The 12218-nt window shown below is 41.5% G+C and overlaps 3 protein-coding genes and 1 pseudogene across 7 annotated transcripts; 1 reads left to right on the forward strand and 3 right to left on the reverse strand.

The window, feature by feature from the left end:
* Positions 1-83: 83 nt before the first annotated feature.
* Positions 84-3326, reverse strand: LOC136349304 (protein FAM234A). 3 transcript variants are annotated; one of them, XM_066300768.1, is made up of 8 exons: positions 2959-3325; positions 2787-2910; positions 2491-2600; positions 2288-2440; positions 2081-2235; positions 1586-1763; positions 563-815; positions 84-510 (listed from the first exon to the last, which is right to left on the reverse strand). In XM_066300768.1, exons 1-8 carry the CDS (start codon positions 3184-3186, stop codon positions 260-262), a joined length of 1452 nt encoding a protein of 483 aa, XP_066156865.1. In that variant the 5' UTR covers positions 3187-3325; the 3' UTR covers positions 84-259. The 3 variants fall into 3 exon arrangements, with proteins under 3 accessions (XP_066156865.1, XP_066156864.1, XP_066156863.1); XM_066300767.1 differs by having other exon boundaries at positions 2649-2910; XM_066300766.1 differs by having other exon boundaries at positions 2491-2910; positions 2959-3326.
* LOC136349386 (E3 ubiquitin-protein ligase MARCHF2-like) lies at positions 777-1555 on the forward strand (annotated as a pseudogene).
* A 154-nt stretch (positions 3327-3480) lies between the features above and the next one.
* mol (dual oxidase maturation factor 1 mol) lies at positions 3481-9339 on the reverse strand. Of its 3 annotated transcripts, none has more exons than XM_066300699.1 (8): positions 8995-9339; positions 6680-7027; positions 5169-5348; positions 4781-4973; positions 4524-4728; positions 4050-4469; positions 3772-3993; positions 3481-3722 (listed from the first exon to the last, which is right to left on the reverse strand). In XM_066300699.1, exons 3-8 carry the CDS (start codon positions 5331-5333, stop codon positions 3680-3682), a joined length of 1248 nt encoding a protein of 415 aa, XP_066156796.1. In that variant the 5' UTR covers positions 5334-5348; positions 6680-7027; positions 8995-9339; the 3' UTR covers positions 3481-3679. The 3 variants fall into 3 exon arrangements, with proteins under 3 accessions (XP_066156796.1, XP_066156794.1, XP_066156795.1); XM_066300697.1 differs by having other exon boundaries at positions 4524-4731; XM_066300698.1 differs by lacking the exon at positions 6680-7027 and having other exon boundaries at positions 4524-4731.
* Positions 9340-9461: 122 nt separating this feature from the next.
* tadr (torn and diminished rhabdomeres) lies at positions 9462-11921 on the reverse strand. Its single transcript, XM_066300690.1, has 7 exons — positions 11626-11921; positions 11286-11566; positions 11096-11233; positions 10892-11046; positions 10172-10838; positions 9783-10122; positions 9462-9733 (listed from the first exon to the last, which is right to left on the reverse strand). The coding sequence occupies exons 1-7, from the start codon at positions 11777-11779 to the stop codon at positions 9582-9584; spliced, it is 1887 nt and encodes a 628-aa protein (XP_066156787.1). The 5' UTR covers positions 11780-11921; the 3' UTR covers positions 9462-9581.
* Between the last annotated feature and the right edge of the window lie 297 nt (positions 11922-12218).

A 12218-nucleotide genomic window follows, 5' to 3' on the forward strand; every position in this document is an offset into this window, starting at 1 on the left:
CAATGCGGTCATATTCCCCATAACTCAGTTTCAGCGCACCTCAATAAGACGTCCTGTAGAGCGCAAAGAAATAAAAAAACAACTCAATCATTAAGCCGCCTTTATTTGACTCAGATACTGAATAAAATAGTGACTCTTACTCAACCGACTTTTTTCCTCTTAAACTTAATTGCAATGCTACTCTAGAGGAGTGATAAATGGACTAGAAAAGATTGTGTTCGCCGCTCTAAACCACCATCAAAATCCCAGAAAAAACATCTCACTTGTTCCCATAAAGCTTGGGCAACTCCTCCTCAAGCCGCAGCATCTTTACGTAGCTGATCAAGTGCCAATCCTCCCCTCTCTTCACGTAAGAACTATAAAAGCTAACCAATTCTGTGCTGCTATCCTTCTCCAAGTCTCTAACCAACAGACTATCCTCTTGGCTCTCCACGGCCGGCTGGCAGTCATTCCCGTGTTGCCTGCAAATCTGGCTGATTTCCGTGTAGGATGCGTTGATTTCATGGATATCTATAGATTTGAGTATTAATGAAGAGCGTGTGATGGATGGAAGTGAACGTACTGGAATCGTTGAAGGTGATTAAAACTACTCTTTCCGTTACTTCAGTAGTATAAAAGGTGTCGTTAGGGCCGGTAAGGCTGCGTCGATTGACGCGCTGCGAGGGCCTTAGTTTATAGTAGTGTTCGGACCAGTGCCAGATCTTCAGGATGAACCCGTTTAAGTGGCCTTTAAGCTTCTGGCTGTCGCTGGACTCAAAGGTAAAGGCCTTGGGTTGCATAACAAAGGCGTAGTTGTGGCTCCAGTATTTTAATACCTTAAAATATTATGACAAAATTTGGCAATACTTTCACAGAAGGAATGTAACGTCATTTTTTGCATAAAAATGTCAGAAAAATTCCTGGCCAAAGGCTTTGAACTGGGCTGCAAAAGTTCGGAAGTCAATCCCCTGGTCCAAGTCCCTTCTGGAAGTTTCCCAATTTGTCGCATATGCAAAACAATGACATCCAGTGAAACCCCAATTGCCGCTCGTAAATGCAGGGGATCTTTGGCCTATATCCACTTGAGCTGCTTGGAGAGATGGATCAATCGGTCCGGAAAGAACTTTTGCGAACTTTGTAACTTCAGGTAATCTCTCAAGGAACACAAGCATCCAATTTGAAGTTTAAATGATTCTAGATACGACGTCATTCAAACTCAAAAATACACCATCTGTGAAAGCCTCACATTATAAATTTTCCATGTAAAAAATTGGCGCCATGTCTGCTCAGACTTGATCGTCGGAATACTCCTCATTTTGATAACATTAGGCCTGCTCTTCATCTGCATTTATAGCGTAGACTACTTCGAATATCAAACTGAGAAAAGAGATATTGACAAGGCCTGGATCAAACTAACTTTAGTGTATTTTTTAGTGGTTATGATACTTGGTTACTTGATGGCTATTTTTTATTGCTGAGGGATCATCTAGTGCCTTGATACCCCTGGTGGATTCGCACAATGAACATTCGATTGCAAATCTCTTGTCTCCCAGGCTGTCACTCTGACTCATTGTAACTAATACCTAATAAACGTAGTTTTACTCACTTGATCTGATTGGTCGTATAAGGTGAGTTTGCAGTGGCATTTTGGGCAGTTGGAACCGTTGCTGACTACCAATTTACGAGAGCCTGCATAGAAGGTGTCCGAGTTGTTATGTTCGGTTCGGGGCTCCACTGTCATTTGATATTTTGCATTCTTGAAGGTCTTTTCCAGCTCTGTGAAGCTGCACAAATTCCAATTGAATGAGGAAAGAGTAAAATTATGATGAATTTGCAATGTTGCCCTGGTTGAGAAATGAGAGAATTCCCAGTGGAGAATGTAGCAGAGTACAGTTGAAATGGTCAATCTAACACCTTTACACCTTATAGTGGCTTATTAATATGCGTCCAGTCCGAACCTGCTCGTCTTTGCCACTGTAAATTCCCCCTTAATAATCTCCAATTCACAAAAAATAGTAAAATTTTTTAAATTTAATTTTGGCTTCTTCATTACTCGAAAAATCTAAGAAATGCATTTCAAAGGCAATACCATTACACCCACCTGACGTAATAAGTATCAGTTGCATTGATGCACTTATATGTGACAAAATTGCCACTTTTTACTGTTTTATATAAGGCAGTAATTTGCCCACAATGCACTGCTGGTATATTAGTTAAAGCCTTGCCAGTTCGACCAGACAAAATTAGAAAACTTGACTAAAACAATGAATTATACTAACACCACATCAATAGCAACAACTAAATACACCTTTTTAAACACACTAAGCAGCTCCCTAACCCCATCGTTATTTAAATCAGCAATCACCACAGGCAAGCTTAAATCCCTCAAAATGTTCCTCTCCTCTGCACTATGAGCATGCCAAAGCGCCTGCCCAGACACTGTTTCTATTGCCTTTAACCCCTGAAAAATCCCCATGTAAACAGCCCCATCCAACACCCCTTTAGACATACTTTTTGGTCCACAACCAAACAATCTAATAACCCATCCTTGTTTGTGTCTAAAACCCCACAATTAATGCCCAAAGGCTCAACATCCTGCTCAAAATCCCAGGCAACATTTCCTGGAATGTAAAATTTAAAAACTGGCGTGAGGAACATTAAAAACCAACCAGATAAGCCCATAAAAGACATAACACCATGTTTAAGACTTTTAGCACTGTTAAAGCTGCCCTTGTACATTAAAGCCAAATTGTGGCTAGTCTTATATGCCCCACTAACCACATTAATTGGACCCTTAAGTTCAATACCTTCTTGTACATGTTCCCAGTTTGATATTTTAACTGGGCAAGTGTGTAACTCGGAGCACGGCAAAACCCACAGGAAAATTATAATTGGCAATAAGCAGAGAATAATCGAGGCCACAAAGGCTATCTGAAACTGGGCTTCAGCAAAGTTACACATTGAAAACAAGAGACTCACGATTCGACTCAAAGACATTTTGCTAGCCCCCTTGATTTTTACAATGTCATCATCCAGCCCCAAACTGTGACCATTTTGCCTGCTAAATGAATCTTCATAGTTGTTTAAACTCTTCGAATTGTAGCTAGTACAAATGGGCTCCATACTAATCTCCTTTTCTGAATCCGAGTCGCTGAGTGACTGAGGCAATGGCGAGTATATTCCTTGCATAGAGTGGGCCATCTTCATGGTGGGCTCCCAGTGGGGGCTTCGGAGCTTTTGTCTCTCCCTAAAATTGCTCCTTTTGTGAGTTATTGATCCCCATTTTTGTTTTGTTTATGTTCTGCCGTGTGTCAGTTAATGCGGCGTATATCAATGTTTCACAAATGTCATTTTGTGAGTGGAGTGTCTCTCTCTCTCTTTTTGGTGCACGATAATATATACTTTACTGGGGTGAATTGTAATAAAGATAGCGCATTTGCATGGTTACGTCACTGATAACCGTTAATGTATGACGTCTTCGGAGTGTTTTGATACAAAGGATTTCAAATAAACTGTTTAATATCGTTTAATAAATATAACAAGATTTATACAGAAGTCTGTCGCAATAAATTGTCTAACTAAAATATAAAATATGGCCATTTTTCCATTCTGAATAACTCCTCTCTTAAGTACTATACCTAGAATATCACATACAGAATCACTTATTACTATCCCAAATTGCACTTAAAATCCGTTTTCATCACCACATAGGCACCCTGCTCTTCTGATGGCTGTTATCATACCTAAAATTGCCTTGGTTACTTTAACAAATTTCGCAACGAAAAAACTTACTCATGTATGGTCACATTATGGGGCTCCCGCCCTAAATTCGAATATCTAGACATAATAGACTCATTCTCCGTATAGTCGTCTTTATTGCCTCGATGCTGCTTACTCGAGCTTCTATGAGGGTACCTCCAAGGGACCCCTGAGAGCTCAAAATGGTGGTCTTCAGGTAGCTTGGAAGGATCCTGATGGTGTTGCTTTTCTTCTTTTTGCTTTGAAGATAACCTCCTGGTTTTTCCATTAATTAATACGACAAACCACTAATAATTCATTTAAAAAATTACTTGAGTATTCGATGTCCAATCCCCTCAGGTTCCTCCAACCTCCCACTGCTAGTTTTCTTCTTTTGAAACTTTCTCCCTCTGCTATCCTCAATAATCACGTGCCTATCATATGGAGTGTCATAGTCAACCTCCAAAATTGTGGAGAAACTATGAGGATTTATGATCTCTATAGTGGTTATTATCACCCCCGCGGTGAGACAAATGCCCCCGGCAATTAAAACAAGCCAGAAGCACCAGCCGAACTTGAAGATAAGGGTCGTGCCTTCTGTGTGGATGACTAGAGGAGTTTCTGGGAGCATTCCGAAATATCCGCAGATAGTTGTAAGAAGCAAAAAACCACATGTGGTCATAAGCAAAGCCCCATATCGGGGTACTACTATGAGCATGAGATTCATTAACATCCAGGTGGCCAAAGAGGTCCTACAGTGAAAATTATTATCCTTCTATTTTGTAGACAAAATGGTGGCGGCATACCACAGCATGATAATAGCAAAATACCCGGCAGCCCTGTATTGTCCCCCCCATGCTAGACCTTCTTGGCCCATTGTGAAGTATTCGGCCACGGTCAGGACTGGAAATGGAAGGCCCCTAACAAGGGCTTTTCTGAAACTATCCCCCATTTGCTGAGAATCAATCCAGTCGAAACGTTCGTTGTAGTCTATGTCGATGGAATGGTTCGCTGCTGAACAATGATTATTACTGTTTATATGAACAATCATTTGTAAGCTTACAGCGCAGGGTGATGTTGACGTGTTTAAGCCCCACATAAGCACCTAAATGGGCGGAAATTTTCTCGTCAGAGAAAGCTCGATATGTGCTGACGAGAGTTGTTTCGGCCATGTGCCAACATGATCCGAAGAGAGACACTAGAATGGTGGCCCCCACCAAAAGGGAAAGAGTGACGGCGCAGAATGTGGTGAATCTCTGCAAAAATACTAAATTGGTCAAAGTGGAGATGAAAAATTCGAGAATATTACTCAAATATTTATGCTAATCGTTGTTAGGAATTAATAACGCAAACTTTGTCGCATGGTGGTCATTTCGCAATCAATTATTTAACTTTATGAGGGTATATTACATGCAATGAAATGGCAAAATTGCGTGTTGTAGCGCACTCACCTCCTTGCGAATGCCCGGGAATATGATCAAAAAGGCGATGTAGAGGGTGACGAAAATGACCAAAAAACTGATGACAGTCACGTCTCCAGTCACGGCGGTACGGTTGCTAAAGTTGTACAGTGTGGGGCCTCCATCATATCGGAAGGCGTCGAACCAGCCCTTCATCGCCAGTCAAACCACCTTAAAAGGAATGGCAATTAACACTATACAACTTTCGCTCAATTTCAATCCTATTGTTAATATAAGAAAAAAATTATCAACTTGACAAAACAGGGGCGTGCTGAAAGTCAGTGTGGACTTCCAATGAGCAAGTCTCAAAGAAAAATTCAGAGGGCCACTAGATGGCGCAAAATAGTAGTGGACACCACACAGATTTCCCTTTTAATAGACAACCAGGTATTTGCTTGCTGTCATCCAATACGTGATCTAAACTACACACCTTGTTTGGGCTCTGAATTCCTATTTTAACCACTGACGTTTTTAATCATCGATATTTGAACATTTTACCAGTAAGAATGCGTGACCATAGCCAATATTGAGCACCTAAGCACGTGATTTTCAGTGGTGACGGAGTCACTCAATGACCAGCAAGTATGCAACAAAATGTGCTAAATCACTTTGGCGCTAGGTTGTTGCCCTTGACCATGGGCGGCGAGACCCAGTACCAGTACTACCATTAATCCTTCCATATCAAAGTTGGGCGTGTCATTGTTGAGAGTGCTCTTGCGAATGCGGTATTTCCGCTTACTGCTTTTTCGGCGTGCGTGTGCGTGGGCTCAAGATGAATTTTAATGATTTTGAGAGGAATTATTGCCATCCTTAGAAAATGGAATTATATTGACAGAATGGTGGAGGAGACGATGTGTGTGAAAAATTAAAAATTATTAATGTCTCGTTTTGCCAGTTTTTCATTGTTCAAAATGCATTGAATAGTCGAGTTTTCTAGGAAAAATGCAGTCTGCGTCTTTTTGCTCCACATAATAGCATTTAAAACGCGACAGCCACGCGTTTGAAATGCTCTATTTCGCTTTCAGGCGATTATGTCTTTTTGCTTTCGCTCACTTATGGTATTCACGTAAAGCGTTCTATTAAAGGAATAGCAATAATAATAATTACCATCAAGCCGGGTATTATGCAAAATTGTAACGGGCAATTTATTATTATTAATGGCCACTTTTGTAAAGCACGAAGTGTCATTTGCATTTCGGACTGCAAAACTGTCGCAATTAGAACTGGTGCGGTGGTGTGAGGCAATTTCCTTAATTCATTTTTACATAGTCGTTATCGATTTGCACAAGAAAAAGAGAAAACAGATGCTACGAAGCATTGTTGAAGTAGTTAGTAGACGTGCATTAGAGTTGGACCCATTCAACGCGTTCCGATGATTAAGGTCGTGAAGACACGATTTTTGGCCATTCAAACGCCAATCATGAACCCCATTGTTTAGTGGTAATATCGCTTAAAAGGCCCCGTCAAATACCAGGATGTGATGTGTTGCAACTCACTCTTACCGAAAAAAAAAAAATTAACAAAAGACGACTGTAGAATTCATTTTCTTCAAGCTGAGGCACTCACAGTTCACTCACGAGTCACGACGATAAATCTAGACGAAATATATAAAAGCAGAATTTGCAGGAACTCCACCACGAAACCGAGCAGCAAAACAATCGAGATTCGCCTCTTGCTTGGGACTCAGTTGGCCGTGGTACAGGAAGGGGCCCATCAAGGCCGCACCGATTGGATCCCGTGTTGCCGCGCTGCCTCGGAGCCACCAGACAGTACCGTGCCGCACCTGCGCAGAGCGCCCGAAATGCAGGAAATGCGGCGCGGTTTGGCAACTGAGTCCAATGCGACCTTGCCTGAAAGAAGCCGGAATCGATTGACTTTTGTTTTATTGGATTGGAAATAAGCACGGAAAAACGATGACTGCTGGGTAAGTACGTACGACAAAGTTGGACTAGATCCGGGAGTTGAAGAGTTTTAAATGCCGCAGTTTAAGTGCTTTTTGCGACGCTTCAAAAACTAATTAAAAATATTAATTAAGCAGCAATAGTAAAACATAAATTAATTTAAAGAAACCTCGAGATTTCTTGCGCTGATACCGGCTTGATTAACATTTAGCCGCCTCGCAATCGCAATTAATATTAATTATTTTGAAATTAATTCATTAAGTTTGGGCAATTGTTTCATTAGAGGTTTCTTTGTTTTGGGCTGCATCAGATAAACGCAAAACTCGTCTCTTATTCGAAATGGCCCTGATAATGCTTTCATTGTGGGGCTTTAGAAAATTACCGATGCCGGACATTTTTTCAAACGCATAAAAAACACTTAAATTGCACGATCAAGTTTACGGATTGCTCAACACTTCTGACCTCTGGCTAATTTAAAGTGGAGAGTACAAGGTTCCAGCTATCCTCTCTGCTATAGTTAATTAAAGCACCTATTTACCCGTGTTGTACATACAGGGTGTATGCACTGCACGCAATTACTGGCAGCATTTGTGGCGCCCTTGAATGGACAAGCGGGAGCCGATGATGATATTAATTGTATGATCGTTTGAGCGAGGAAGAATTATTACAACCATTACCCATTCAAGTTTGCTTGAAAATTGTCCTTTTTATGATTCGCAAGGCCAGACATGTTTCTATTTTTTTAACCCATTTAAGCTTGTTTGCTTGTTTCGAGTGTTTGTTGCCTTTAATCATAATTTGCATTGGATTTTAACTCGGTTATTTGGGAAGTATCAAGTTGAAAAGACGTTAGTTAATGGTTTACGCGTAAGAAACACTTGTTTATTCTTGGTAATATGGCGAAGGTTTTTAGTTTTTTTTGTGCCAAAGTAACTCAATAACGCTAAGAGCAATATACTTCAATCGCACTTCCACTGAGTAAAAACGATCAAAACTCGATGTAGAATTAAAATATCCCTCAAGAATCCTGCCCTACCTGTATTTTAAGCCGTAACCGAGTTCCGCCCCCCAGTAACAGATACAATTTATTTTCTTCTAGCAAAATGCCACCAACATCGACCAAAATGGCGGTTGCGATTTGAAAATTCAAGGATCTTTTGAAAAAAGTGCAAAACTGACAATGTCCAGTTGCTTTTGCAGCTTGTTTAATGTACAGCTATCAAATTACGTGTCTGACGACGCCAGAAAGCCACTGAGATAGAAGCGAGTAGGGGATTTTTAAGCTAAAAAAAATGTTCCAAAATTTTCGTTTTTTGGGGTCCCTGTAAAGATTTACAGAAAGGTGAACAATACCGGATATCATAAAGAGTCGCGTAGTTCAGAACAGTAAATATTTGCCGAATATAGGAAGGAATAGCGCTGAAACGTTTAACGGGAAACGTTAATACCGAACAGCCACTTAAGGGCTGCTGTAGCAAGATGTCAGTAGATCTCCTAAAAAGTCGTGTTCCCACGGGTCTAAAGGATGACGTTCCTTACAGGTTTAATTAAAGAAAATTCATTTGATCGCAACGAAGGTATTCAAGATGTGCCGTGTAACGGAACCATATCAAATACTGACGGGGAAAGAGTGAGAAATAAATCAAAATAGAACCCAACAATCACTGAATTAGGGCGAAAATTGGGAAACCTCGAGCGTCGTCGAAAGTTGAGCAACACTGTTTTTGCTTTCTTACGAATCAGCCTGTTTTTCATAATATTTTTTGATAACCTGAGCTGACTATTTACGGGCCCATAATGATCGCGATTGAGTCATAAATAATTAATTTCTATACCTGCAATGCAATGTCTGCACTTTTAGATCATATAATCACTTCATATATATTTTAGAATTTCCTCATATTAGTTCCACTTACTTCAGCCTACAAAACGGATTTTTATCGCCATTTCGTCGCCTCAAATTATCACACTAATCTAGTACCGCAGTACACTTGAAATCGCACTAAAATCCCGGCACACACAATTACAACTGCACTTAGGCGCTTTCTTCAATATTCAAACAAAGATTTCAGCATTAAATCACACTATTTTCACTACTGAAATTGTCAGCGCGTTTTCACTTTTCCACGCGCTCCGCGAGAAAACTCGCTTTTGCTTATTGCATTATAACAATTATGGCAACGGCATTCCTACGACACTGCGTCATATTGGTCATCAATCACTGGTGCTTGGTCAGTGTCAAGGTAGTGGCGATCAGGGGTCACTAAAGCTACGTGGACGGTGTCAAGTAGCGGACTGTATTAAAACGCGAATGGAAAGCATCAGGTGCGCAGGAGAAAGTTATGCCATTTTCCTTTTTGCTCGACGATATTAAATAAGACAATGGATAAATATAGCTTTTATTGGGAGATAATAATAATCTGCGCAAGCTCTAATAATGCAACTAATAAGTTTAATCCTCGTCCTCGGAATGCGACTCGTCCTCGTCGAGGTACCCCGAAGGTCATCTGGCCACAATCACACTCTTTTCGCTCAAATCCCCGGTTTTGAACTCGTAGATTACGTGATGAGGGTCAATTTTTGACGTGGCTTTGTCCACCAGAGGCTCTAGGACGTCGCACTGGCAGCAGTCGCATCTCCAATAGAGCAGCAATCCTTAAATCCACAATCAGCAACATTCAACAATCACCGAGACAAATCTTACCAGCAATCGTCCAAAACACGACCCCCTGCCACACTGAAGCTATAACTGAGGTGGCCAAGGTGGTACCCAAAACAATGGAGAGGCTGTGCATGAAGGGAAACAGCCAAGAGGGGATGAAGTTGGGTTTGGATATCTCAGAGGGGTTTTGAGGCAACGCTGTTAAAATTATAGCAGCGCTGATTATGCTTAGAGCATGCGGCCAGTAAAACTTGATCAATCGGCATGTGAACAATGGCAAGCTTAATGCGGTAACTACTAATAGAATCAGACACATTATTGCTACTGCGAAGGACAGCTTCGTTGCTGGCCTGTTGATTTCGTTGCCCATTATTGTGGTCACCTATTTGTAAAGAATTATGGAAGTTGTTTGATTGAATCGTAAAACTCACTCTTCTATACTCCTCCACCACCACATCAATATCAGCAGAGGTCTCAGAGTTAGCATCACTACAAGACATAACCTCCATCTCGTTCTCTTCGCTCTCTTCTATATTAGAGGATTTGTTTTCAAAAAGTAGGCACTCCTGCTCCTCTGATTTTCCTCGGTTTTTAGGGGAGCTCAATTTGTGAATATACTGTGGGCTTTTTCCGAAAAAGCCCTTCAACCGGTCCTTCAATGTTTGATGGCTGTTCTGACTCAGTTTTCGGTATTGTATGGCCGCAGAAGTCTCTTGGAAATCGCCTTCCTGGGGCCTGTATCTAGTGCCGATCATCTGGCAGGAGACGAGCACGCATTTGATCAAAGAGGCAGCACTTAGGAGCTTGATTAGATGGGATAACGGACAGGCGAAAGCTAGAATTGCAGCGAGACTGCCTGCGGCAAAGATCGCCAAGACTGGGGCTCCAGTGGTTCTAGTTTGGTACTGCAGAGAGCTAACGAATACTCGCCACTCTTTGCCCGCAAGGTGCACGAAGGTCATGTAGACGGTCGGCAGGACTTCGGTCAACAAAAGACACACTGAGCAGATGGTGAAAACTGCCATTACGGGTCTTGCCCAATCAACGTCTCGGGTCTGGAATACTTGAATGAGAGGGATTGCTGTGCCCTCCAATTCTCTGAAAAATCTTTTAGGTGAGTCGAGCATTAGTACCCTTTGAGGAATAGTTGCCTGTAGTGGGTCATTAACGAAAATATCGTGGCCAGCACCGAGTAAAAGAGCCAGGGCATGAAGAACAGGGTCGCGATCTTTAGACAGTTGTTCTTGGTGGTCATGGGCATTCTATGGCCGAATGAATAGAAGCTTACCGCAGAGCCTATGAGCACCTGCAGGAGATTCATTAATGAATCATAAACAAAAAAATGAAAAACTTACAGTTTTAATCGAGTGGACTTTAAAAGATCCAGACCACTTTTGGAAATCTGCCACCGTGTGGAAGCTTCCAATGAAGGTAAAAAAAGCAAATTTGCATAACAGCACCAGAAACAGCAGCAAGGCGATGGTGGAAGACTTCTAAAATCAGGATCCTAAGAAGAAAAACTAATTTTCCTTAGTGCGATAATACCTCGAGTCCCATCATAAATAAAACAGTGACTACTAAGATAATGGTCACTCCAAGAACATCGGGCCATGGTTCTCCTAAAGAGTGCTGCTCCAGGCCAAAGAGAAATTCCCTGAAGTGGCCTTTGCTGATGTAGTCTATGGTTGCGCTAGCCAATCTAGCACATGTAGCTGCTGCGACCAAATTAGCCAAAACATCGAGCCAAATCACCAGAAAAGTCGCCAAACTGCTCAGGCGATCGCTTCGTTTGAGTTCTGCGCTCGGAGGAGCGCAACTGCATATTGCTGTAATTATTCGAGGCAATTGCAATAATTTGTAGACCTAAATCATTTTTGGGGTGTACCTGATAATGTAGCAGAGCCTCCAGCAATAGTAATTGCCAAAATCGCCTCTGCCCCAGTCAATCCAGAAGAAACTAGGCCGATTAAGATGGTAATTCCGAAGCACCAATGTGTTAGGGCTGGAGCAAAGCTCTGCAGGCTTCCAGTATTGCTCATTATAATTGCTGTATGAGTCGTTTTGCACTATATCCCAAGGGTAGGATTAGGAGCAACTACATTTTAGGGTGATAAAGGGACAGAGATGTTTACAGGGTCATATTTGTGGGGACGCGTTTTTCGCTGCTTTGTCCCAGTTGGCACGGGGAAGGAAATCGATATTGGCGCGCGCCGTTTGCGTCTTATACAATTACGTCTCTTAATTGGTTTATTTCTTACAAAGTAAAAGGTCGCAATAAATTGGATAATATTGGAGAATTTCATTGTGGCGGGATATGTTGGAAGTTTGCGGTGTGCAAAAAGGAGTTAGTACTGCACACTCATACGTCATACGGTTAGGGAACGCGACAGGAAATTGTTGCCCGCTTAATTAATAGTTTTTTGTATAAAATGGTGAATCAAAATCGCTATTGTAGTAAAATCTTTAGAATTAACATTT

This window comes from Euwallacea fornicatus, chromosome 37 (assembly GCF_040115645.1).
Source record: "Euwallacea fornicatus isolate EFF26 chromosome 37, ASM4011564v1, whole genome shotgun sequence".
NCBI lineage: Eukaryota > Metazoa > Arthropoda > Insecta > Coleoptera > Curculionidae > Euwallacea > Euwallacea fornicatus.